Source organism: Camarhynchus parvulus, chromosome 4A, assembly GCF_901933205.1.
Source record: "Camarhynchus parvulus chromosome 4A, STF_HiC, whole genome shotgun sequence".
Lineage (NCBI taxonomy): Eukaryota > Metazoa > Chordata > Aves > Passeriformes > Thraupidae > Camarhynchus > Camarhynchus parvulus.
Window position 1 is genome coordinate 2,355,730 of NC_044600.1, and position 27,880 is coordinate 2,383,609.

The following is a 27,880-nucleotide window of genomic DNA, read 5'->3' on the forward strand; positions in this document are numbered from 1 at the left end:
TGAAAGCATAGTTAAAAAAAAAAAATTCTATCTGTTGGCAGTCCAGTTTTTGGACAGGGAACAAGAAACTTAAGACTTTGTAGATTTACTTTTTCTTATGCCCCAGCATGAGGTCTGAAATCCAGCTGCCAGAGCATCTTATTGATGATGTTTAAAGAGTATATTTCAGCAACTGCAGAGTTTCTGATTATCAGACAAGTCAGCATGGCAGAAAACTCGGGCATTTTTCCCAGGGACAATAAGCTCCCTGTCTGCAGCCCTGTGCTGACCCTTTCTTCTCCAGCAGGCAGAGGTGCAGCACCCCCTAGGCTGTCCCTGGGCATGGTGGTGGCATGGCCACACTCCCAGCCTGGTGGTGACCAGCCCTGTGTCCAGCTGCAGCCCAGAGCACAGCTGGGGCTCAGCAAACACTGAGGTTCAGCCCTGGATTCCACATCCCCAGCCTTGAAGAGCCATCTCTTTTGTGACACGCTTGGTTTGCTGCTCTCACAGACAGAGAATTCATTTGCCCTCTCTCTCACAAGTTTATCCAGCTCCTTTTTACAGCCAGGTTGAATTCTCATGCCCTGCTTCTGTACTTCCTCACTGGTCTCATCTGCAGCCCCCAAATTTCCAGCCTTGGCTGGTTTAAAGGCAGCACCAGCCCATTCCCTGGAACCAGCCCAGTGCTGTATTTTGGCTTCCCCTCCCTGCTGTGATGTGAGAGCAGCCCCAGGCAGCCTTCACCTTGCAGTCTGAACGAGCCAATATTAATTCCTTTCTCTGTATATGGGCATCCCATTCCCCTGTTATTAATAATATTTCTTTATGCCTGTTTCTCATGAGAATTCACCTTTCTTTAATGTGGGAAGCCAACCCTATTCATAACAGGCCTGTTATGGTGTCAGCCACCCCCTGGGATTTTTTTCTTTTCTTCTTTTTTTTTCCCTCTGCTAGGAGCAACCCAGGATTTTTTCACAGTCACATTAGGTATTGGTGATTTATAGTTTATCTTTGTAATACTCAATTGGTTTTTTTCTTTATGTCATTTTCAGTTGGTGATTTATATACTAGTTACATACAGCAGCTCCTATGAGAATGACTTTCAACTATTAGATTTCATCCCACTGCTATTACTTCAAATCCTTAGCAAAATCCAATTCTCGTGTCATGCACACCTCCTCCTCTATTGTCAGTGGTGCTTGGCTTTGAGCTACTGGAATATTTCATTGATACATTCCTACTTTTTAATGCCAAACTCCTTAATGAAGATAATTATGGAGATTTTTCCATTCTTGTATTATTCTACATCTTTTAATTCTTAATTACTAATGCTCCACCCAAATGTCGCAATAACAGTTATTAGTCCTTAAATATATATATAGATGAACTGTACATGCATTCCCCAATGTTGAAAATACATATCATGGAAGTGAGATAATGGACCTAATCTCATCCTACTCTTGGGAATCCCATGACAACATTTATTACATTATATTTTTATATATATATCAATTTCTTCTTTGTAAATGCTTTCCAGTAGTGGAGCTTGACCAGAGCTTTATCTTTTCTTGACACTTTGTGTGTCAGAATTACAGAAAAATAAGGAAAACACTATCAGTTTTGATATCCTGGGAGGAGGATTATCTCCTCTCCTCCACATGAATGCACTGAACCTGCTCTGACTTTTAGTGCCATTATCATCATTCCTCATCAGCCTGCCTTTGTGCTCATCAACATCATCCTTATCAAAAATTAAGTCAAGGTGAAAGTGTTCTTTTAATTTGGAGGAAGAAATATATGCTGTCTTTAATCATGAGCAGATGTCTTGCTTGCTGCAAACCTCCCTCTTATGTGGTGAAACACCACAGATTGCAGTCTCAATTCTTCCTAGGGCTGATTCTCTGCACTCTGGTGATCACTTAAAGCCAGCAGAGCTTTGCCTCAGCTACTCCTCATTTCCCCATGTGCTGTCCATAAGTTGTGCCTTGTGGGACAAATGGAACTGGGGAATCCATGGATTTAAAATTTACCTTTCCCCCTCCCCAGTGGTTGAACCCACAGGCATTCTGTCACCATGATATTTTCTGAAAAGTCCTCTTTGCCCAGGATTTTTTCCTGAGAAGTTGAGAGGCCTCAGAAAAGAATGAAAACAATAATTATCTCATTGCTTGGGAATGTGATCTGGAGATTGTTTACCAACAGCTGCATCTTTGATTGGTTCCATGTGAATTGTTTTTAATTAATGACCAATCACAGCCAGCTGTCTCGGACTCTGAGGAGTCAGTCACGAGCTTTCATTATCATTCTTGTCAAGCCTTCTGATGTATCCTTTCTCTTTCTCTAGTATAGTTTTAGTATACAATTTCTTTTAATATAATATAATATAATATCATTATATAATAAATCAGCCTCTGAGAACTTGGGGACAGATTCTCATCTCTCACCTCATCCTGGGGAACTCACAACACCACAGAATTCTTCAATCCAGTCTACCCAAACAGCTCTTCAACAGTGTGAAGGTGTGGTTGGGAAATAATCAGCCAGACACCTCTGGCAGCACCAGCTTGGCATGGCCACAAACTTATGGTGTCTATGATTCCCCTTTAGCTCTACACTTGCTGATTTTCAATGCAACTTCCTTGGCTTATTAGTCACTAATTCATGTTAAATATTCTTCATGGAGACCCCCTCTCCTTAATACACCAGTTTGCTCCTATTTGAGACCCTGAAATCTCAGTGTGATTTGCCTCATTAACTTTAATTTTCAGCTAGCTTTGTTTATACTTCCATTTTCTTCATACAAAATGATGCTATTATTTAATTGCAGATTACTTTCAGGTTTTCTGGCTTCCCCTCCACACTCCCTGTCCCCAAGCTGCAATCATTCCTCTTGCTCTGCCCAATTTCTTGGCTGAACTAGTCATATTCTATTTTTCCTCCAAACAAAAAGTAAAATAATTTTATTGTCTAGAGGAAAGAAAACAGATTCGATAAGGCTATAAAAACAGATGAAGCATGAAAATTTGTCATTAATATCTTACACATGTATAAAATTACCCAACAGAACTAAGGTTTACATGCACCTTTCAACCCCTTTGATCAACATCACTGCTTACAGCCACTGAGAGGGCACCACTGGGAGAGAATTTGCCAGGCAAGTTCAGACACAGAGAATTTGCTGGTATTTTTCTATGCTTTAAGTGTGTTTTGTATTTAAACAGAAGGGAAAAATACGGTTTGGTTAAAATCCTTAGCATAGGGAGTTATTGGAGCAACCTTATTTGAGCAACTTATGAGGAGAAAATATCTGAATACCACGTACAAAAGTGCTGTTACTTAAGGATAAGGTTCTGTACAAACCTACATGCTTTTTTATATTACTATTTACTTAGTGTGACAGTTTATTGGCATCTCTTCCTTATGATGCATCTACCACACCGAACGTTATGTTTTTCTAAGGAGGGAACTAAAGTAAGAGAAGACAAATCATTTTAAATAGCCTATTTCTAATTTTAATTAGCACAGTCAATTAATTTTAAAGGTTTACATATAAATTTCTCACAGTTTGCTAACCACTATAACCTTACAGCTATTTTTTCCCCTCCTTGCTTCAGTCCTGTATTGGATGTGAATTTGTAAAGCTTCCTCTCACCAATATTTCTCAGGCTGTTTTTTTTTCTTTATTTTATTTTGCTATGCTCATCTTTTCCAGTGTTTTGCAATAAATGCTTAGTTATTGCTAGTAGATGGAAAGCTTCAAAAATGCAACAGTTTCCAGTATTAGAGAAACAAATAGCACTGAAGGACTGTAGTCAGGAAAAGCAAGAGGAAGAAAACACTTTTGAACATGGCCATGAGTGATGCCACAGCTGCCACCAGCTTTCATAGGGCACTTGGCTGGTTCTGGACATTCCTGACATCATTTCATCCCAAATCTCTCTCCTTGGCAAGGCAAAGCTGAGCTAAATCCCCACCAGGTGACAAATCAATGTTTCAGATTAAGACAGGTCAGATATTAAAGATGCTGGGAGGAAAGAAGGCCATGCTTGTTCTGCTGTATGAACTCAGATTACCTGACTGGATTTTCCTGTCTCTTTTCACATTTTAGTCCATGAAGGAAGACAAGAAATGCTGTGACTGCATCAAGCCACTCCAAATTAGAATACAGAAAAAAACACCAACCAAAAATCCAGCAGAAGATTGTAGAGGAAACCGTCCATTTAGAGCTATTTTTACCGTTTCACTGTTGGCTAAATGCATCCTGCATGCACAAGTGAACCACATGGACCTCAGGCCCATCAGATATTTTGGGTTGCTGTCATCTGCACCAAGTCACTGTGTAGCAGCACACTGGACACAAATATCCTGTGGGTCTTCCCCTTTTTCTGCTTTTTTATTCCTGCCACTAGATGCTGCCATTAATATAATATATAAAAATATATAAATACAATATATATAAAATATATTTAATATAGATAAAATATATAAATATTTAATATACAAATTATCTAATAATATATAGATATTTATATAAAATATATATTTAATATAGAAAATATAGAAAAATATAATATATAAAATATATAATAAAACACTAAAAAGGGCCACAAAAGAAGCTTTCCCTGCTGTAACCATAGTGCTACTTCAATTAAACTGTTTCAATAAGACACAAGTTGGAAAGGAAAAAAAATCTTCACATAAAATAAACTCCAATTAAACTGCGATTTGAAGTTTAAAACTGAACTGTCAGGTAATTAGACAGGTGATTAAACTTCCTTCAACTTCACACTTGGAAAGACATCTGATGCCTGCTTAGCCTGCTCACAGGGATGTGTGTCAGTGACATTCACATGTCAGAGCTGAGTTACTTGTAGAGCCACATTCTACCAGAGCCATGGCACATGTTTCTTCTGAAATTAAAAAAAAAGCAAAAAAAAACCAAAAAAACCCAACAACAACAAAAACAACAACAAAAAAACCCAAAAATGGCACAAAAAGCATTGGCAAATCCCAAACCTGAGCCTCTTTGTAAATGGCAAGACAGGATGCACATGCCTGTTCTGGAACTCCTCTACACCAGCTCCTGTCCCATACTCTCTGCAGGTAAGGCCCTGGGCACTGATTTAATCTACATCATTCTCACGCCAGTAAAGTATAAATATCAGTTACAAGCAACAGAAAGGAGCTGGAAAGAAGGTTCAGACCGTGAGTATGCAAAGCAAAAGCAGCAAATAATATATAACTTGATATTTTCTTTCCTTGGGGATATATTTGTAGCCCTTTGGAGCTTAACTCTGTGAAGAACCCAGTTTGGCTGCCTAGAATATTGTCAAGGGCATATTACAGCCTCAAATGTATAAACACAAAAGCAAATGATTGTTTCCAACACAAGATCAAAAAAACCTGATGGTTTTTGTCAGCTGTCTATCAACTTGGAAAATATAATATTCTGCCATCATTTCAGTAAACATATCACCTTACAAATTTTAAAGTTAAACTTAGGTAATAATTTACAAATTAAAGAAAAAGAGGAGACACCTCAGGCGCGCAAAAAGCCCCTGAGGCTCCAGTCCTGGGCAGCAAAGGCAGAGGTGATTTCCAAGAGCCAGGCTGAATGTGGCAGCTCGGAGTGGCAGGGAATGCTCTCTGCTGGATGCTGGATTTGCCACTGCAGAGTGTAACTGCCTTCTGCAGCTATTTCAAGTGCATAGCACTCACTAATTCATTCCTCCTGATACACTACAGCAGCTGAAATCCACCTTTTGGGCCAAGTTTTGCCCAGAACAGATGTATTTCCAAATCACTTATTAAGCCGCTAACAAGGCCTTAGAGGCTTAGAGACATTCAGGTGTCTCTTTATCAATGGCACGGTTCAATTTAATCCAGATAAGGAGCCTCTGGACAATTAACAGCTGACTAAAGTTCACTGGAGTCTCCAACTGGCTATCACATCACAGCACAGCATCGAGAGCAGAGCCAGTGCCCACAGCTCCTGCTCCTGTTGATTTTCCCTGTTTCTGACATCACAAGGAGACAGTGGCAATGGCAGATGACAAAATTTCTGAGATTATTACTACACACCATTGCTGCTTTCATAGGGCAAATCAAGAAACCCTTATTTCTGGAGGCTGCAGTCCTTTCACAGAGCTGCTCATCACCCAAGAGTTAAACTACAGCGCACAGCAGTGTCGGGGAGGGAAACGTCAAAAAATGTGAATTCCCTCGGCGCAGTATTTATGACCATTAGGGCAGCAGCGTTAACCTCCTCAGAAAGCTGCTCTGTGCCCAGCACACCAGCTCCATAAAACCACCAGCTCATCCATAAACCCTTAACTGCTCCAAGTGTTTTATTCCCTACAGCCAGCCCGACCTCCCACTTTCAGAAGCAGAAGTCAGCGGTTAGCGCTTCTTCAGCTGCGCTGAAACCAACGCTCACTTTTAATAATTACCCACAGGAACAAAAAGCCCGGTGACTGACTGATTGACTGATTGATTGATTGATTGCAATGATGGGTGAGGTGAGCAGAGCTCTGCACTTACTGGACTCGGGGTCGGAGTTGCCATCTCCCTCGGTGCGGCTGTTGGGCGATGCCTGCTCGTAGAACTCGTCCTGTGGGAAGCCCAAGGGCAGCGGGTGCGACGCGCTGGCCCCGCTCGAGGGCTCGTGGTCTCCGAGCCCGCTGTCACTGCAGCTCTCCTGGGAGCCATCGGGCAGGTGGAAGGTGACACGGCGCTGGGGCTACAAGGAAGGAACAGAACGACAACGGTTTCCACCACGGCCATTGCTCAACGCTGCCAATTTAGGCAATGTGTTGTTTTGGTTATCTGCCGAGGATGTGTTACCCAGAGCTGTGCACAATTTCAGGCTTTCATGAGCTGCTTTCAAACCCGCTGCACCTGACAGCACTGCTTGCTGCTGGTTTTTAAAAATGTAAGCCCTGATGCAAAATGAAAGACACCTCAAACTAAAGAGATTCTGTCAGACTTCACAAGTCTTTGGATACCTTTTGAATATTGACTTGGAGATTTCAATCACTTTTTGAGGCTCAATTTATTTCACTGCTGAGTTTTCTAGTTTTCAAAAAACATTTTCTTTCCCATTAAAAGCTGTTCCACACTTTTGGGTCTAAAAAATGTGACACATTTATAATGCTGTTGGATTCTTCTGAGGCAGAGAAAGAACAAACAACAACAACTCTTCTGTGTTGAAAACAATTTCGATAGATTTTGCACAGGCGTTAAACTAATGAATGAAAAGCAGATTCCCCTGCTCTCCTTCAGATATTTCATTACAACTCCTTTGATTTTTGTTGTAAAAGGCTGGAAGCTGGGAACCAGGGAGCTGAGGATGGAAAGCATCTCAGCCCAAACGTGGAAGGAAGGGCCAGATGAAACAAAGAACCAGGCACAGGACAGAGTTTTCATTGCCTAAGTGACCCTGCATGATTTAGGAACTGAATAACTGAAATGTAAATCTCTCTCAGTATAAAAAGAAAATATGAACAAAAAATAAGCAGCTCTCCTGCTCGTTTTGATGTGTCTGATATCCGTGTTTTGCAAACTCAAAACAGGAAGATTCAAAAAAACCCCAAAACCAAACTGTTTCAAATATTCTTAGGTTGCTGTTACTCAAAATTCCATTTGAAAGGCAATGCAAAACTTTCTGGATGCAGAACTGCTGGGATTTGCAAAATTGAAGACCAGACTTTTGACGCAATTATGCAAAAAAAGTATATAGTGTTCCTAACAGAGCAGATGTTGCCAGGGGTCCCTAGATATTTGGTTCCTATAGGGTGGCGGTGTTGAAAGCATTCAATTACATTGAGTTTTTGCTAATTACATTGAATTTTCAGCTCCTCCACTTTTGCAAGTCTCTTTTTGTCACAGTGACATTGTTCCACATGCCCACAGACAGCTGCTCTGCAGCGTGTGCAGCCAAGAACACGCAGCACCAACCTCACCTGTGCCATCCCTGACAGATGAGAGCGACAGCCCTTCCTAACAGCTACCAGTAAGGCACTCAGGGCTTTCCCAGAAAACCTGTTTGAGTGCCTCACCACTGCTAATGGAGAGCTTCTCTTCTAATGTGGAACCTGCCTCTTTCTTGTTACAAAATAAATCACTCCTTCAGTCCCATCCATCACGGTCTGCTTATTCCCACTCATCTTTCTGGGATTTGGCACTTTATTCTGCTTCAGAATAAACAGACCTTATTATTTCAATCTGTCAGGTGCTCCTGCTCTCTCTGGCTGCTCCCCCCGTGCAGGAGCTCACTCATGGCTCCGTGCTTTGCCCAAAACCCTGCACCCAGCCCCAGCCAAGGTCCTGGCAGTCCTGAGCAGGATCATTTCACACCTCCTGCAGGCTCCCTTGCCATGGCAGCACAGCACGTTTGTGACCTTGCCAACCACCATAATGCCCAGGTCCTCTTTATTGATCTTCTCCTCCTTTTTGGTTATTGCCATCGATTGCTGCAGCCTGAGAGTGGCACTTTGCATTCATTGTTCCTGCCATCCCCTTCTTCCAGATGATTTCATCCTTTGCCTTCCAGTCCTGATTTCCTGTTTATCAAATTTGCAGATTTTAGACTCTCCCTCATTTGGCAGATCTTTGAGAAACGTTGGAACAGATCAAGCCAAGACACTGCAGCTGAGCTCTGAAGAGCTGAACACAGAATGGATCCCAGTTCCATGGGGTGGAAATAGGAGAAGAAAATCCCTCTGTGGCAGCTCGGACAGCCTGGCAGCCCACTGGGAAAGGTTTCAGGTGGTGAAAGGGTCACAGCTGACACCCCCAAGTGCCCCCACTGCACTTTTGGGGTCACCAGAAGAATTGTTTGCTGAGCTCCAGAGCTGGCTGCCTGCAGCTGCCCCAGGGCTCTCTGGCTGGGACAGTGCTCCTGCTCCTCCTGCTGCCTTTTCCCACCACAGCTGGGTGAAAATGCATGGAGTGCCTCTGCACAGCCCAAAAACCACAGGAATTACTGATGTGTCCTATTGCACTCCACTCCAGCTGCCTCTCAGAGCCCTACCCACACCAGCAGTGTCAGTCAGTGCTCTCCTCAAAGCCCAAAGAAGTGAAGTTTTGTTGAGTTGCTCCAGTGAAATCATTCCTGCAATGTTTTTCATTCACTCCCTGCATTCAAAACTGCACCCAGCTTGCACAGATGTACAGCTATGACATGTGGAAAGGGAAAATGCTATTTCTTTCATCTGAAATGAGTTTAGTATTCACAGTATGGAAAAAATCCACCTCCATTGCATGAGCTGCTTGTAAAAACTGTATTTTGTGAGGTTTGCTCTGCCTTTTTGTTGTGTTATATCCTCTCCAAGCTACCAGTGAATTTTAAGTATTCTTAAAACATTTTTAGCCCAAGTTTTAGCATTAGACACCAATGCTAGTTTTTGAAAATGATTGAGAACACAATGGTTGTTGCTCTGTACAACTGGTTACAGCTTTGTGCATCTGGGGCTCACTGAGTGTAAACAAAGGAATATTTATTTACAGGGTTCATTGTCAAAACACAGCAGAAGGTTTCAACCAGCTGACAGTAGAGGAGACCAGAAAGTCACCAATGTTTTTTTAACTTCCTAGTCCAGTGAGCAAAAGCAAATCCCACACCCCAAGCAAAATTAGAAATGTTTCTAACTAACCCTCACATTCAGTTAAAAATGGTAAATATTTAGCTGCATAAATTGAGATGCTATTAGTCAGAAGGATCAGACCCATATGATTCAAAATCAACTGGCACCAGCTAAAGGCTCATGATTTTAAATTTGATTGTGTCACACCTGATAACACTGATGACAGAGCACATCCAGAAAAATTCATCAAGATAAAAAAACCCAGCTATTCCTCTACATGGCAGTGCTGCCATTTCTTTAATTCATGCAGGCGTCAGACAACGATCTGGAACAAGTAATTCTAATAAAATTTTGCCAAAAGCCGGGACTTATCTTCTGTCACAATTATTTTGGAAATTTCCTCCTTGAGGCATTTAAATTTCAATTTATAAGATTACAAAATATCCTCAGTCTCCAGCTGCTATTCTATTTATCTCCGAAGGGAGCCAGCACTGATAGTAATGGAATAACAAGGATTATGGTTTGTTTTATTTATCTGGATGACAGTTGGTTGACTTTTTCAAAAAGAGAGAAATGCAAGCAAACCTATCATGTATTCTTGGAGGATTCTGATGTAGGAACTTGTAATACAGACAATTAAACTGATAGGGACAATGAAGTGAAAATTTAAGGAAAAAAACCGTGCAGCAGTCTAGAGTTTCTCTGCCACATTTAAAAATATTAAATTACTCTTTATTGGCATGAGGAAAGTATTTTGCTTGCAGAGATGTCACAGACCAGGCACAAATGCTGTCAGAGGTCTCAGATCGCATTCACTGCCGTTGGTAAAAGCTGAGTGTGTCTGGAGGGATCAAATTATCTCAGAAAACCGCAAACCTTTTACTCTCATTATTGAAATTTATATGAAGACTGATCAAAGCCCCAAACTATTCTGTGTTCAATCTTTCACTACAATAATTAGACTGTGGCAGTGGGAATAATAAAAGATGAGTCTAAGTAAATAGCTTTGGATACACTGAAGGGATGATTTCTGGTATTATACACCAGGGGTTAGCCAATTTATAATCAAAAAGGAAAAAAAAAGGTAATAGAAAAAGCAGCAGATATCAACTGAGAAACATTAAACTATTAACCTTATTATCTTCATTCATTGAAGCAAATTAATATCCATTTAAAAGGAGATCATAAAGAAAAAGCATTACTTTTTAATTTATGCTGAATTAATTATATTATTTAGATGATAATTCTGATTTAAAACAGATCTTATTTAGGAGATGCTGGGAGACAGTACAAAAGAACAGGACTACTTCAACATCTCTCTCCACTATTAGCAGCCAGTAAATAAAGGAGTAGTGAAATAAATTTTTAATTTTCTCAGTGGCTTGTTTACTTCAAACGTTAGGAGGGTATGAAATACCTTAAATAACCAGAAAACAACTATGTTCAAGTGCAAACAGAAAAGAAGATCCCTAATCAAAGTACAATTTCCAGCTCCTATCTTTTTATCCTCAACTATCACCTTTTGTTCCAAAACAGCAATTTTTGTTGCAGAGGCTTTCATTGAGACAAACAGGACCCAGCAACTATCAGTGCAGAATTCTCAGAATAACATTAAAACAAACAGCCTGAGAGGATCCAACCATAAACCCAGTGGGAAATATGTCTTTGTGTTGAAACTCAACAGCGACAAGCCAGTGTTTTCATTTTTCCTTTCCCCATACAGAGTACAGTCGAGCACAACAAATACAGCTCAAAGAGTTTCTCTTAACTCTTTCATAAGTCTGTATTTCCCACAAGTTTTGCAGCCTGGCACATTAAATCTAAGATCTTGTTACATTATTTTGATGGCTTTGTCATAGGCAAAGTATGTAATACAGATCATTATAATTTTTCACTCAAATTAAACTTTTCCATTTTTGCCAGCAGGGATCTGTATTTCTCTTGGATATCTACAAAGATGCCAAATTGCTCACCACTATCACACAGATAGAAACACTTCATTAACAACACATCACTGTTGCATTCATCTTTTCTAATTCAGCACTGATCTTTTATGATTTAATTAATGAGTCCTGAAGTGGTCTTGTGTAGGAGTGGGTTTGGGTTTTGGGTTTTGGGTTTGGGATGTGGGGTCTTGTTTGGTTGGGTTTGTTTCAAAAAGAAAAATGAAGGGCTCCTCTTCTGGGGGAAGGAAAGAGGAATTGTGCAAAGTGACAATCCCCAGCTGATTTCAGAAGTCCAAATCTAGTGGGCATTAAAATCAGGTTTTCCCTACCTCACATAAAAAAGCACCACCCCCAGTTACTGGCAACACCAATAACCTGAATTATCATCTCACACAGATGAACAAGGCCTTTTTTCACTGAACAAGTTCAGATGTTCCAGCCACTGCCCCGAATTTATTGGTTGCTTCCCTTTCATCTCCTGATTGTCTATTTGCATGTCAAATCAAACAGACCTTCTGTTTTCCCAATTTACCATATTTACCCTTTTGAATTTTGGAAAAACTTTGCATTTCCAGCCCTTAAAAACTTCCAAAAGAAATCCAATAGAATCCTTCTGACATTCTTGTTAGAAATGTTGCTAGTCCTCCTAATTTAATCTCATTAACATTAGTAACTAGTATCTTACACCCTCACTAATTACTAAGGGAAGATACAGAATTTGGATGCCTTCTCAAGAAGAGGAATATTTGATAAATAATTTTGTTTTTTCCCACTGTAATTAAAAATCTAACTGCTCCACAGTAGCATAAGAGAAGTAAATAGTTTTAGACTTTCATTTTTATTGATGTAAATAACCCCTCCCACTTTGTTAATTTATTTAGACGCAGCAAGCATAACCTATTAATTTCAAAAGGGCAAATAAAAGCTGGGTGTGCTGCCCAGACAAATAGAAATTCAACATGGGTGATTATCTCATACAGATTTGTACATTTTCAATGAAAGAATTACTCCCTCCACAGAAAACCAGCAGAACAGATGGTGCTCCTACACCTGCTCAAATGGAAATGACTTCAAATTGTCAGATCTTATAGCCGGATTCACTCACACAAAGAATCCTCTCAAGTGATGGGGAATAATCTTGCAGGACTATCTTGTACCTCCAGCACTCACTCACTCGGTGCCTTTTAGGAATGACACGTTCAGGTCCCTGCAGGCTCCTCTTGCAGGCAGCCGAACCTGCAGCGAGCTGATAAGGGAAATGTCAGATATTGCAGCTCTTGGCCATTGCAAGAGAGCTCCGGGAAACCCTTCCCATGCAGGCAGGGAAAGGAAGGGGTTTGAAACCAACACTTGGCTTCAAGAGGCAAATTTTCCATTTTTTACTGAAGTAACCAGAGGCTAAACCAACACTGCCGTCGTCCTCTCTCAGCACCGAGGTCATGGAACAAACCCATTCCCCAAATCATTGCTGAACAAACCCATTATGAACCTGGAACTTCACAAATTTCTGATTAACAACTTCAAAGGGTATTTATTTCCAGACACTAATCCTCCTTGTACCACAGTATCTCTCATAAGACTTTCCCCAGCAACATTTAGCAATTAAATTGTATTTTCTGGGCTTCTTGAAATAACAACAAAGAAGTGAAATAAAAAGCAAATAAAACTGGAAATAACATTTAAAGCATGTCAAACATTTTATTTAGCTTTTGAAAGGCAGTTATTGTATGCTAGATGTCAAAATGATAGCTGAAAGCATGCTTTTTAAAGTTTAATTCATCTAAGCCTTCAATTTGACATGTGATTAAATTAAAATTACACATGAAAGTTGCACTATGGCTGTGCTGTTGCTAAGTTTGAAAAAGAGGAAAATATAAATTCTGATTTTTTTCTTTAATACATTTCTTCAATTTCCATCATCTTTGGTGTTATCATCTTGAATGCTTGATATCTGATAGGCAAAGCCATTTTACAGTTAAAAGAACACCATAATAAACAATAACACAGAACCATTTCAGCAATATTTGACATCACTCTTGACTGCTACCCCAGCAGCAGGAACCTTTTCCAGCAGAAATATTGATTGGGTTTTATCAGAATTGTGAATTCTTTGTGTTAATATTGAAATAGAGGAGAATTTCTATTGTCATAAACGTACATGGGGCTCTAGCTCTAATTTCATTGTGCTAATTATACATTTTAGGCATGGCTCAGATAAATAAATGTCATTTTTCTTCATGAGCAAGGTATGGACACATGGAATGATAAATGTTCCAGTGAATTACTCACAGATCTCCAGTGAGGTCCTTTTGTGTCATAGCCAAGGGTAAATTCAACCCTGAGGAGGTCATTAGGGCTGGAGAGACCTGGAAGAAACCTCAAGGACCTGATCCCATTTCCCTTTGCCACTTTTTTCCCTGTTCAGTTTTTCCTGTAAAGGTCAAATCTTTCTGAAGCAACACTGGTGTGTGAAACCCCAGGAGCTGAACCAGTGTTCACTTGAAGCAGCCTGGAAATGTGCTTTCATCATTTTGAGGCAGGAAATGGAGCTGTTCTTATTAGGGCTTCCCAGAAAAAGGGACTTCTAGCTAATTTTGGTTTTTTGGCTTGCAAGTGTGCCAAAGTCAGAAGCAAAATAAGATTTGTGTAAGGATTGTTCTTAACTGCTCCAGTTCAAGCAGTGGTGCAACTTCAGCTGCATTTCAGTCTATAAAATAAAATCTTTTCTCCCAGTGTGGATGATTATAAAGCAGTTAATATAATACAGACCAGCAGTAACTTTATGTTTGATTTGCACTCATGGAGCTCTTGAACTGAACTAATTTTGTTATGGTTAAAAAAATTAAAAAGAAAAAAGCCAAAAGAATCCTTTTAAAATGAGTAACAAGGCAGCTCTCTGGCATGTCACTGTCTCACTCCATTTGTCATGACAGCACACCTTTATTATAACAGCATTTTATTTGTTAGAGCAGGAAATCTATAATGTTTGATATCAAGTGTTTGATTAGCTGGAATGGGAATTGATGAGAGATAAAATGCAAGGATAAAATGAATGTATTTCATGCAGCTGTCAATAAAAACATCTTGATCTTTCTGGAGAAGAGAAAGAATAGAGAAAAAGTTTTCCCTTGTCCAAAATGGACTCTGAGGAAACTCAAGATCTTCTTAGAGAGCAGTGAAAGCGTTCTCTTTTCTGCTCTCTGTATCAGAGAGTTATCCTTGCAACAGATACCCTTGTGGCCTTGAGAAAAGATCTTTTAACCACCTTGATTACCCATCCTTAATTTTAAATTTACAGTGTGCTGGCCACCAAGGTCACCACTCTTCCTCAGCAGTACTTACTCCACCTTTAGGCGAACTGGTTAAGGAAGAAGCAAGAGTTTACCAAGAAAAGCTGCTGGCATTTATAAAACATAGCTCTAGGCCAAAATTTGCAAGCAATGATGCAGTTCATGCTGCATTTGATTTGCACAAAGTGAATTCCAGCATCCTAGGATGGACACATTTATCAGCAGGACACTCTCTAGTGGGCTCCAGTAGTCCAGGAAAACTTCTTTGGATCAAGAAAACTTCCACTAAAAGTTTTGTCCTGAAATTCCCTTTCCAATTGTAATTATCTCACAATTTTGCTCTCCATAAGAGAAGTAATTCCACATAGTGAAATAAAGGAATTTTTTCACTTTGCATTCCTTCAATTTCTCTTATTGTAAATAGGAAAGATTCTGGGTGATAAATGCTATGGTGAATACTTTGGCTTTGTTTTAAACATCTGAAAGATCTATTTTTCTCTCCAAGTTGTTTTAAGAAAAAGGGTCGTGTTTTATTTGATTAAAGTCAGAAATCTCCCATTTGCATCACTATTTTCACAGCTTATATTATCAGGGTGATAATGAATAAGATTTAGCTGTTATTTACAGTAGAATACATGAAATATTCAAAGTTACTAGAGTCTAACTACATGCTAATAATGCATTCTTAAATGGATGTCTGAAATATCTATTTGCAAATGGGAAGAATTTTGCAAATTGAAGTGCTGCATTGTATCACTGAGCTCATCCCTCGCTCCTCCAGAGCGATGCCTCTGCAATTGCCCTTTCAGATAATCAGAATATATAACTGCCTTTCACAATTCACCACTTGTGTCATTTCAGCAAAGCAAAATATAAAGCCATTAGCCTTCCCTTGTTCCTTAAATCTTCCCAGCTTATTTCCATATTCAGTGCAGCCATTCTTCAGCACTGTTAAGATTACTCACTCATCTTGGAGCAAAACACAGCAGCACAAATTGCTGAGGAGATGCAGCACACGTTAGTTTGCAGGAAGGAATGATGCAGTTCTGGGTGAGGGACATGGAGAGGATCCAGCTGGAGGCTGGGGAAGGTTTTATCTGCTCATAGCCAGCCCAGAGCTGCTGTTTGAGCTGAGCAAGGGACAGCTGTCCTTGTCCCATGTCACACATGGGGCTCGTGCTCTGCAGCCCCACTGGGAGCTCAGCTCTGAGCAAGGTCAGCTCTGGACCGGGCTCTGTCACCTCTGTCACCAGGACCTGGCTCTGCAAAGCCCAGAGCTGAGACCTGGGCAGCTCCCCTGGTAAACAGGGCAAGGAACAGGAACCAGAAACCCGGGCAGAACTTGGGAACTGAAGCAGCCAAGAAAAAGGTGCTAATGCAAAAATACACAAAGCACCAAGAGGAGGTAGAAGTCCTGAAAGTGAGGATTGGGCATCTCTGGAGGGCAGCTCCTCCTCATGGGGCTGCTGGCTGCACAGCCCAGACACCCAGAGCCCCTGTCACAGAGGATCTGCTTAAAGCCAGCTTGGTGCCAAGGCATTTACTGCATACACCCCAAAACTGCACTGCTGTGTACTCATAAATAGCACAATCCTCAGTCTGAGTCCCTGCACCTTTGGAAAGTTCTCAAGTGCTCCAAAGAGCTGAGAAACCTGAGGGGCTGGGGAGGGAAGGCCAAGAGCACAGATAAAGCTGTTCCTGCAGCTCCCTGAGTGCTCTCAGAGCCCCCTCTGGCTCTTCACCTGCCCCACACAAGATTAACACCTACAATCTTTACTTCAGGATTATTCAAACTTCATGTACAGCTCAGTTAAATCAGAGGTGAATATTATTCTCCATCCAAACCACATTAAACTTGCAACCCATAAATCTGAAGTACTTTTGCAAGGCCGACACCAAGGTCAGGATCAGGAAAGGCAAATGCTTGCCCTGCTTGATCCAGAGAGGCAAAAATCCCTTGTGAAATGCAGCCATGGAGGTGCAAATGCAAGGCTTCAGGTCTGCTCTGTGTTCCTACAGCTCAGGGGACGGCAAATTGCTGTAGATGCTTGAGAACCAGGGGGGATTTTGGAATAAAGCAGTAGGAAAAGGCAATAACATTAATGTGGGCAAAGCTGGCACAAGTCATGCGGGCAACAGGGGGACACTGTGGGCATGGGCACCTTCCTCACACAGCCACAGACCTGCACCCCTGCATCAATTACACTGCCCAAAACCCATGCTGACTGCCCTGGTTGCTCACCCTGAAATCATCATCATGCAGAAATCTTCCTGAGTTAAGAACTGTGTTTAATTCTACTCTTTAAGATATTTCTTATTTTTGTTGGCATACAGCATCTGGGCTTTGCACACAACAAAATGCACCTCGCACATTTTTCAGGCTAGAATATGTAAATACAAACTTGCAGCATTAAGCTTGTGCTCTTTCTCCTACTGTTTTTAATTAATTTGACCTTTGGGCCTATTTTTGTCAATTCAGAAGGCATATTGCAATCAGAAAAAAAGCTATGGTGCAAATATTCCATTCTGCAAGTCACTTGCTAAACAAGTAAGCAATAGAGGAAAATCTATAGCATGCAATTAGCATTATGCTTTCCAATTATTTTCTTTACTTCACAAAACTCATTAATAACTTTTAGTAGGTAAAATTGCAGCTAGGAACCCTCCTACACCTCAAGTGTATTATAGTCTACCTTTGCCCAATAGAAATTCTTTTGATGTACTGGAAATCTTATTAATAGATTCACCAGAAAACAAGCATGTAAAGCTGGCAGAGGCAATTGCAAGAGGTAAAATGAATGTAAATGACAGATGAAAGAAAATTTCCACGCCATTCAGATCAATACAAACAAAAGTGCTGCAGCAGCCACAGCACGGAGATGAAGGGAATTCATCAAACTTGTGTTTCAGATTATTTGTCCTGTTCTAAATGCACCCTCTGTGTTACCCAATTAATATTACATTAAGATTCACTCCTGCAGGGGCTTCTTCCTTCTGTTGCTGAAGAGAAGTTTCTCAGTGCACTCAGATCTGGGGGCAATGTAGAGGCAGCTTCTTGCTCCTCAAGATTGTCATTTGGAAAGCCTGTAATTGCAGCACTCAATAATTTCCCAAATACTTAAGCCAGAATTAATTATCCCTGCTATTATTGCAGGAGTATGGATCTTATGCTGGGTACGATGAAGGGAATGTGTGATAGAACATTTTATTGTGCTCAGAGCATGCAGTGGGTGTGCAAGGCACTTAAACCATCAGAAGCAACAAGCTCCTCTCCTTCAATTATATCTCAGTATGATCTGCACACATCTGCAGAATCAGCTTTGCTCATTTTGTGCTCTTTGTTGTTGCATTACCAAACACATTCAGGACCCTTCTTTACACCAGAGACTAATCATAATTTTTTTAAGAATCCTATTTTGTTTAAAATCATATTGATTGCTAGTGAAAAATTAGAGGAAAGCAATCACTTATTGTTGAACATCCTGTGTCTGAACAGAGTTTGAAATGTGTTTTCATTAAGAGTCAGAAATCAAGGCAGAACATGAACTTCAGCAGCTCCCTTTAATGGGGTGAATTCTACAGTTTTCTGGCAGTTTCATATAATGTTGAGGAATCAAAAATATTGGTAGTTACTGTTATAGCTAATTGCCCAGGCTTCTCAAAAATCTCTATTCAGAAGCGGGGGAATGCCAGGGGTGAGCTGGGAAGGGGAGGAAGAGATGCACAATTGGTTATAGGTGACTCAGTGGCAGAAATACAAACTGTGATTTATTTTGAGCTCCGTAACAAAGAAGACACACAACCATGGTATTTGCAAAGGGGAAATCAGAACCACAAGGAGATGAAGCTCCAAACTCAGACCTTTGCCCAGAATATAAACTAAAGGAACTTGGATCTCTTTGAGTACATCACCCTATCAACATAACTGTGCAAAGTTCCTTATCAGTGAAGTACTCACACTTTCCAGGTAGACATTAAGTATTTTCACATCCTGTGGGCTTTGCATTGCAGTAAATTTCCTTCTCCCAGCAATACAAATGTACAACAACTGCCCCAGACTGACAACAGATGTTAGAAATGTGAAAAACAGCCTATGGCATAATAGTATTTTGCCCATGCACATCATTCTTTACTTGAATGGGCTTTAGAAATATGAATTCCATTTCAGAAGAAAATAGAAAAGACAGTTGTAAAAACAACTCACAAAGCAAGAAGCCAAAGTACAAATGGCTATGCCCTCTTGATTCTCATGAGTGAAGGTTAGAATGTGTCACTGGCAGATTCCAAAAGTGAAATCAAGAGTCCTGGGCAGAAGGGACACTCTTAGGCAAGTTGTAATCTCATCTCACATTCTCCATCTAGCATACTTCCCCAGAGAAAAAGCTGTTCTCTCTCAAGATAGACCAAAGTAAATGATTTACATTTCAATGAACTCTCACAGAGTGCCCCAAACTGGGGATGATGTATGTGCATCTTACAGAGATAATGCACATAAATACCAGCACATACAGCATCACTTAAAACAGTACCAACCCTGAAAGAAAGTGACTCAATCACATGTTTTCTGAGTAATTTGGCTAATACCAGTGGGTACCCAGTGAGGGGTAACAGAGCCTGTTTCAATGGAGCCAGATGGATTAAACACGTCCACGAGAACATCACCCAACACTAAAGCTCTGTGAGCTACGTGATAGAACAATAATGATCTTCTCTGCTCCAACCAGACTGAAAACCTGGTGACTGCAGAAGATGTGTTCTGCAGTGGATTCCATCTGTGAGGAACAGACATCTTCATTAGTGGAAATCTTCAAATCAGAGCTGAGAAACCCGTGGCTAAGGAAGGGATGCCTTGACAAGCAAAGTTCCTGCTGAACTGCTCTGCAGGTTCACGAAACTGAAGATTGAGCCATAACAATTATCTGCTCTGCCCTGTAAATGTGTCTTTTTCCTGTTCTGCAGCTGCACTGACAGCACTGCTCCCACCAGAGTCTGCCCCTCATTCCACAAGAGCAGTCTGAGCTTTGGGAGAGCCTCAAATCTGTCCTGTCCAGCACCTTATCAGCTCTGCAACAGAATGCAGCACTTACATTAGAAGCATGGATGCTCCTGTCAGCAAATCAATCTTGAATCTGCTCAGACTTTTAAAACGTTCCAAAGCAGCACCACCACTCCCTCACAGGTGCCTTACCTGCATATGGGAAACTCCATCCACACCTTACCCCAGCCCTGCCTCCTCCAAACAGCTGTTGGGTGAAATGAGTGGAAAAAGCCCCAATAAAATCCAGATTCATAATCTAAAACATGGTAACAGCCCAAAGATACACAAAACAGGACTACAGCTTGACTCCCAATAAACTGCCACTGGCAAAACCAGATTGGGGAAAAAAGGGAGATTGTTTAAATTTTAAAGTTTCCCTTCACAAAGAAAACATTAGTAGAGAAGCAGTCAGTGATTTTCCTATATCAGTCCTGCAATTCAGCATTAACACAACATGTATCAAACGATCAAAACAAAGAGCACTCTACAGAAAATGACCAAAGCATTTTCCAGAAGACTCTCTAACCAAAGACCTGCTACACAGCAACATTTGAGAGTTTCCTCAGGAGTGCTGTCACAGAAGCTCCACAGAGTTTCATGACATTAAAAGAATGCTGAAATGTTTTAGTGCCATTTGTTTCAGAGCAGGGCTGTGCCCAGCCCCAGGCCCACCCCAGATTTTGCCCAGTGGATGTCTGCAGCGGCAGAGGCAGGAGGGAAGGGAGCTCACACAGCCTGGGGCAGGTACCAATAGGACAGGCAGGGAAGAGCCTAATGGGGGATCAAACAGAAAAGCCCACATTTGCAGCACCAGCCTGGAGGTAATCAAACAACCACACAGGCAAATCAATGCAAATCCAAATCAGCCACCAGGCATCACATCCTCCTGGAAAGGTTGGTTTTGTTCGAGCTTGCATCCCTGGCAGCTCTGCTACAGCTCCAGACACAAACACTCCCTCATGAGCAGCTGAATCATTGAAAATAGCAACCCTGAACGAGGGAACAGCAAATTTATCTCAGCAGATTCTATGTTTAGTTTGAGTTATTGCACAGGTAACCAAACATTCTGCCTAATCTTTAACACCAACCTGTGCAAAACCATCTCTAAGCTCTTTCTCTTCCCCCAGCAACAGGCCAAGGGTCCTCAGTGCCTCGTGGATAAGAGGATGGTGGCAAAGAATTAATTCCCCTCCCAGTGCTTGCAGAAGCTGCTGTGGAGTCCCACTGCTGGGCATGATTTTCTCAACAGGCTCCTGAAAACCACATTAGCTCTCACACCAGCCTTTCTTCAATTATGTCATGTTCTTTTTCATCTCGCCACAAGCAGCACATGGATTAACCAAGTTCTTCAGCCATTTTAAAGCCTTTAAAGAATCAAAAGTAATCCCCCCAAGAGAGCAAACTGAACAAAACTAAACAAAAAAAACCACAAAACAAACAAAACAAAAAGAAAACTTAAACCAAACTCCTTTTTAATTTGCTTGTTTGTTTGTTCTGAGATAACTTCTGGGAATATTTAGTGATATCATAATTAAGTCCAAAACAGGAAGCAGAATAAATCAGGCTAATCCCAGACAGCTGAAAACATTGTGCCCTCAGACTTTTTACTGTTTTGTTAATCCAAAATAATTATATAATTAGATAGTTTGACTTCTAAACAATTTTAAGAAGACACTTGATAATACCCATAAAAAAAGAACAAGCTAATTTGGTTTTCTCATAGGTTCAGTGAATGAAAAATACTGAAACCTAATGTGATTTTGGACATATTTTCCATTGCACTTGGTAGAGATCTTGAACATTAACGCAAACCAGCAAACAGATTTTTCCTTTTCTTTATATATAAGGGTAATTTGCAAAATGCTAAGCTGATTAAAAGTAACACAATAAAACTGAAAAGATCAAATTCTGCTGGCTGATCACCCCCTCCAGGCTGTTCCTGTCCCACAGGACAAGGCAGGGAGACCCAGACAGGGACAATGAGCATTAACCTCCCCCCTTTGCCTTCCCTCCAGGAGTGCCCCTGAACTGGGAGGCACAACTGAAATTTCTGCGGCACCTGCTGCTTGCCAAAGCAGCCCAAGGTACCTTTCCCCACTCTTGGATCTGTTTTGGAGCTCAGAAATCCAGCACAGCCCCTGCCACGTGCTGCCCAGGCCCCCACCTGCCCTCCAAGGGAGCGTGTTTGCAGAAAAAGCTGAAAACCAGATCAATTTGGAGAAGGGAGAGAGGGGCACACAATTAACTCCAGCAGTGGAAAGTTGTACAGTCAATGTCCCCTCGGTGCAAGCTCACATCTGACAAAAGGTTCCCACTGAGATGCCCCCACCAAAGGCAGAGAGTTCAATTTTTTGCAGTTTGTAGCTTAAAGTGTAATGATTTGTGTTATCTCAGCCAGCTCAAAACTTGAGTCAAACAATCAATGGCAGTTTTCCCATCCAGGAAAATAAAGCAATGGACATCCAGGGTGGTTTGGGGTGGGTGGCTGTTTCTTTGCTTGGTTTGTTTGCTTGTTTGATTGGTTTTTAAGTTTGGCAGGATGGAAATTCAGGAGGGCACTGAACCCCCCAGGTTCCTTTTTTTACAACACCTGGGTTGCACCTTGCATGTATTTTTAAGCCGTTCCATCAAAGCCAAGTGTATTCCCTGGATTTTCCCAACAGCAGAAAGGGGGTGAAAGAAGGTGAGTGCACACCAAGGATGACTGTAGGAACAACTAAACACCTAAACCATGTGTGGGTAGTCACCTCTGAGCAATTAGATTATTTTTGTTAAGGAGAAAAACAAAAAAAAAGAGATTTAGACATGAGGGTGGGGCACAGCATAACCTCAATTTATTCCCATGAAGTGTTTATGTTCAAAGAGACATTTATCCCCCCTGATTAGGTGACACTGGTCCATGCCTATGAATAAAATATCTGGTAGACATTCTATTTTTCAGATGTATTTATACTGTGTTTACACTTTTGACATTCCTATATAATTTGCTTGTCAGAACCACAAAGCTTGGAGCAGACTAAATCTGCCTGCGTGGAGGGAATTGCTGCAGGTTTTACCATATAAAATGAAAATTTAAGGATTAGTTGTGCAATATCTTCCTGCATTATTATACAAAGTCCTACTTAAAAAAATTATCATGTGGCAAAATTTCTTTATTTCAAAGATTTTAAAGAAGAAATGAAGGAAAGAATGAGCTAATTCTTAACACAAAGAGTAGAAAAATAATAAAAATATAAAAATAATACTCAGAAGTTGCCCAAAGTAGTTTAGCTGCTTTTTACTCCTCAGCTATGCAAAGTTTGCTCGCACTCTGATCCAGTCCTAAAATCAATGTGATGACCAGTATATTGGCCAGCCATGCATCTTAATAAATGAATCTTCATTAAGCAATCTCCTAACTCCTCCAAGAGCTGGTCTGGCACTCACAAGTGCTAACGAGCAGTCAGCAGTAATTCCATAAATAATAATTTGTGACTGAACTGCAACCTCTCCTTTGCATTCATTATTCATTGCAGACTGTGACTCAAATCAGCCCACTGTAAGCAAAAGACAACTCATTCCAGACAGTGTTTAAATAGACAATTTGCCTTGGTACAGCAGCAGAAACCAGACTCCAGAGTTAAGCAGAAATCTTCAGGGCCTGACCTTTGGCAAAGCACACGAGCGACAAGCAGGGGACAAAGGCAGCTGCTGCCACATCTCCACGAGCACAGAAATAGCACCTGCTGATCCTCAGGAGCTACAGCCAGCTCAATAAGAACAACAGGAATATTTAGGGCCAGGCTGGCAGTTTAGCTCCAAAAAGGTCTGTGATTCACTTGGGTCTAAGGCTGCCGCCATGGGCGATGCAGTAACAGCTGGGTTTTGTCTCCTGCTCTGCTCACATGTGCTCCTCATTATTGCCTCAAATCTGACTTTTACTGAATCACTGACCCATTCTAGAGAGCTCGGACAAACGCATGAAAGCCTACAACTTTTGAAGAAAAGAAAGGAAAATGCTTCAGAAATATAGGGAGAATTATTATGTTCTCACTTCTCCCCTCCTTTTTTTTTTCTTTTTTTTTTTCTTTTTTTTTTCCCCCAATGAAAGCAAATAACCACAATCACAAAACCAAGGGACAGAAGTGGACACAGTGCCCCAGATGTGGCCTCAGCAGGGCAGGGAACAGGGGGAGGATGTCCCCCATGAGCTGCTGGCCACACTCCTCCTAATGCATCCCAGGAACCCCTCATCCTCCCTGGCCACGAGGACACAGAGCCCAGCAGAACATTTCCAAACACGAAAATCGAAACAGAGAAGCCTGTGGCAGCACACAGTTTATGAAATGGGATACTGTGATTATTCAAATTGTACTTAAAACTATCAAATCAGCATTCCATTTATTTCCTTAGACTTGGGGGGTGAGTCCACTTAACAGACTCTGGGATATTTAGCCTTTGGCACAGAGGGGAACACTTTCAAGCTTCTGCAAAGATGAATTCTATTATACAGACACAGTGATCAAATTTCATGTTTTGGTGGTGAACCACATATGAGAGACTGCCCAGAGACTGAGACTCATCAGGGAAACATTCCTGTATGCAATTTGATTAGCAATCAAGGAAGAGACAGAAAAAAATGGGTGCAGAAAATCATAGGGGGAGAGAGCACTGTTACACTTAATACCTGGAATTACTTACAAATGCTCATTGCAAATCACTCAGAGTCCAGACTTCCCTTTGTGTGCTCTGCGCTCAACATCCTCACCACACACAGGCCTGGTGCCTCTGCCCAAAACTGAACACTTAAGGATGCAGAGAAAGCACACAAATACACACAAATTCATCCCTGTGATTCATTAGTACGAAGGAAAAAACCATTGTTTTTCAGCATTCAGATCTCTCACTGCTGGGCACCTTTCAGGACCCATCCTGGCAAGGAAATTCCCCAGGTAAGGAAAATGAGCACAGCAAAACTGTAGAAACACAATAAAAGCACCAGAACAGCTGAGAGAGGGGCAGATAAAAGAAAGCTTAGATTTATTAATTTTATCTGCACATAATTGGAATTTTAAGTGTAAGCATCATTATAGCCAGGCTAATAAAAATTCTTCAGCCCACTAAGACCTCAGTTAGACGAACAAAAATCCTTTGTTGTCACAGCAAGAGGATTTTGACTGCAAAATGCTGGAGGAGTCAAGCAACCACCTCTGCAATTTGGATGCAACAAACCAGTAGCAGTGGCAGTGTACAAGAGCATGTTTGTGGAAGCAATTGGGAAAGATGCTTACTCACTTGAGTGACTATGAAAACTGTCACATTAAACCCCTGCCCACACCCTCCATCACCTCTCTTTTTAGAAACTGGAACAGAGAAACCACATTGGGGTAACTGGAAAAGAACAATATTGATCTCATTCCTTACAAAATTAATTAATGTTGTTCTTCCTTCCTAAATATCTGGGTTTAGTATGCTTCCCAGATTGACTAAATTCTGTAATTTAGGATGATTTAGAATGCATTTAGAAATACCTATTTAGCTTCAGAAAGAAAAGAAATTGTCACAGAATAACAAGAAGACTTCAGCACCTCACTACAATTAACACTCTATAACCATGTAAACACTACTAAAAAAAAAAAAAAAAAAAACAGAATTAGCTCTGCTGATGCTCGTATAAATGTAATTAAATTTAATTAGTACAATAGGACCTTTGCCCCTGGTTAATTCTTCCATCTCTCATTCTCAAAGGTGCGCTCCTACCATCTCTCTCAGAAACACAACTGCTGCCTCAGAGCCAATTCTGCAGCAAAATTGGTGTGGTTCACTGCTCAAAGCCCCTCCCAAATTTTCACAAGCAGCAATGTCAGTAAGGGAAGATGAGAAGCAGCTATGTACTCACGATGAAAATAAGATCTGAATTCTTAACAGGTATCTCAAAAGACTGGAAATTTTTCCTTTTCAAACTCCTTATGAATACTAATTTTGATAGCTGAGAGTCAGAACCTGTAGCAAACAGTTCACTCAAGTTATAACCACCCCTCAGTGTGCTGCAGGCTGCTGCAAACCCAATGTCTTGAAATCTAGCACCCAGCCAAAAAAAATATAATTAGCTGTGATAAAAAGTGAGTTAAGCCCTTAATCAATACCCTTTCAAGCTGTCAGGACAGACTGCAGCTAAAAGAGGTGGTGAAACTAATGAGCTGGAGCTCCAGCACTGAGGAGTTCCATCAGCAAAGCATTGCAGGAGCCAAGGGGAAACCATCCCAACCTTTGGAATTCCGACAGGGACCAGAGCAGAGCAATCCTGAGCGCCTCCCTTTGTTTCTGCAGCCAGTCCATGGGCTGTGGTGCCTGGGGTTTTCATTATTCACCTTCTCCACCGCAGAAAAAAAGTTGAAAACCTACTTGAAAACTTAATTTGCTCTGTGAAGAGTGGCAATGTTTGCAGAAAAGCAGCAGGAGGGCGCAGAGAGGATGACGGGGAGTCGGATAAGGAAGAACAGAAATGTGCTTCTCTCCCAGTCAATACCCTCACACCACGTTTGCCACTCCAGCTCAGCAGGGCTCACACCTTCCTTGCAGCACTGAAAAATGGATTGGGATGTGGCAGACAACTGTGCATGACACAGCCCCTAACCTTCAGCATGTGTTGATACCCAGCACAAGACAGTTATCTTTCCAAATCCACCAACTTTCTTACGGTGACCATTTAGAAACAGCATGGAGGATTATGTCTGTGCAAAAGTAAAAAGAAAATACATGTCACTGGACCTGTCATAGGCTATAATGAAAGAGTGATAGAAAGCTGGAAAGTAGAAATATAATTGGACATCCGTTCATGACCTATTATTTCTTTTAACAGCAATACAAACAATGCAGATCATCAGAGACACGATTTTCTGACATCGTGGCCACTTTCTCAGGACTCACCAGGACAGCTGTCTCCACATATGCCCATTCCTTTTTTTTTTACTTTTAGGAAGTGAATAGAAACTGAATTTTCCAAAAATACAATACAACAAAAAGGGATAACATCCCATCATGCCAGGACAGCACCCTAATATGAACCAAATGCCTGGGGGAAATTCAGTAATACTGTGAGTGAAACATCTGCATCTCTTAACATGATATGAACACGAGTCTGTATAACATCAAATCAAATCAGGATCAGCCTGGGAAGGAACCACCACTGTGCCATCACTTCCTTAATTCCTTCACTCAGTGAGTGTCAAACCAGAGTGCCAGCATTTTGGACAAGGAATTTTATTTCTCTGTGTGAAGAGAAGTGAGGATTCTGGATACAAACCTAATTCTGGCATGGGGTCTTTGGCTCTTTGCAGGTAAATTTGCCTGGCAGTACAAAACTTGGAGCATTTAACTCAGTGGGCAGCCAGGCAGGGCTGGTAATGAGGAAAGCTGAGCATCCAAGCTGCCATCAGACTGCAGGAAATACTGCACAGGTAATTCAGGAGAGGGAATTCACAGCGATGAGAGCTTGCAGATGAGCAGAAAGGGAGGTGAAATTTGTCTAGTGGACCTGCTTGTTAAGCCTGGCCCTGCCAGGGGTGCTCTGGAATGTTCTCCCCCTCAATTCATGCCAAAGCACAGCCGGCCGCCCTCGCTTGCTGCGCTTCCAGCGCTTTGGTGTCTGCCTCATTTCACATTATTTATTGTTTGTGTGGGGGCAGTGGCAAAGCAACAAAGTGCCTTTTGGGGAATGGTCTGACAGGTGTGAAGGATGCCTGCAGGATCCTGCAGGTTCTGTCCTGCAGAAGGGCTCAGTCCTGAGATTCCCCTCTCATCCCCCCGGTGAGGATCAGCTCCAGTGCCTCTAAAGGAACCACACAGGAATTCAACATCGTGCCAATGAAGCACACTGAACTCAAAGGGGACAGATTTTGAGAGGGTAAAGCGTTGTCAAAATATTTATGCAAAACCTGAACCATGCATATGCTCTGTTTCTGCAGGACCTGATCCAAAGGTTTTATGACCTCAGCCAGTTCTGATCAGGGGACAAAACCAACACAAACACAGTCCTAGAGATTGCTCATTACAAGTCAA

The 27,880-nt window shown here is 41.3% G+C and overlaps 1 protein-coding gene across 4 annotated transcripts in view; it reads right to left on the reverse strand.

The window, feature by feature from the left end:
• PCDH11X (protocadherin 11 X-linked) overlaps positions 1-27,880 on the reverse strand; it is a 420,711-nt gene that overhangs the window by 114,378 nt on the left and 278,453 nt on the right. For 3 of the 4 annotated variants that reach the window (XM_030967927.1, XM_030967925.1, XM_030967926.1), the window contains one exon: positions 6,523-6,721. The exons of the other annotated variant lie outside the window; for it this stretch is intronic. In XM_030967927.1, coding sequence (XP_030823787.1) covers positions 6,523-6,721 — 199 coding nt within the window. The remainder of the gene's footprint in view (positions 1-6,522; positions 6,722-27,880) is intronic. 4 annotated transcript variants of the gene reach the window in all.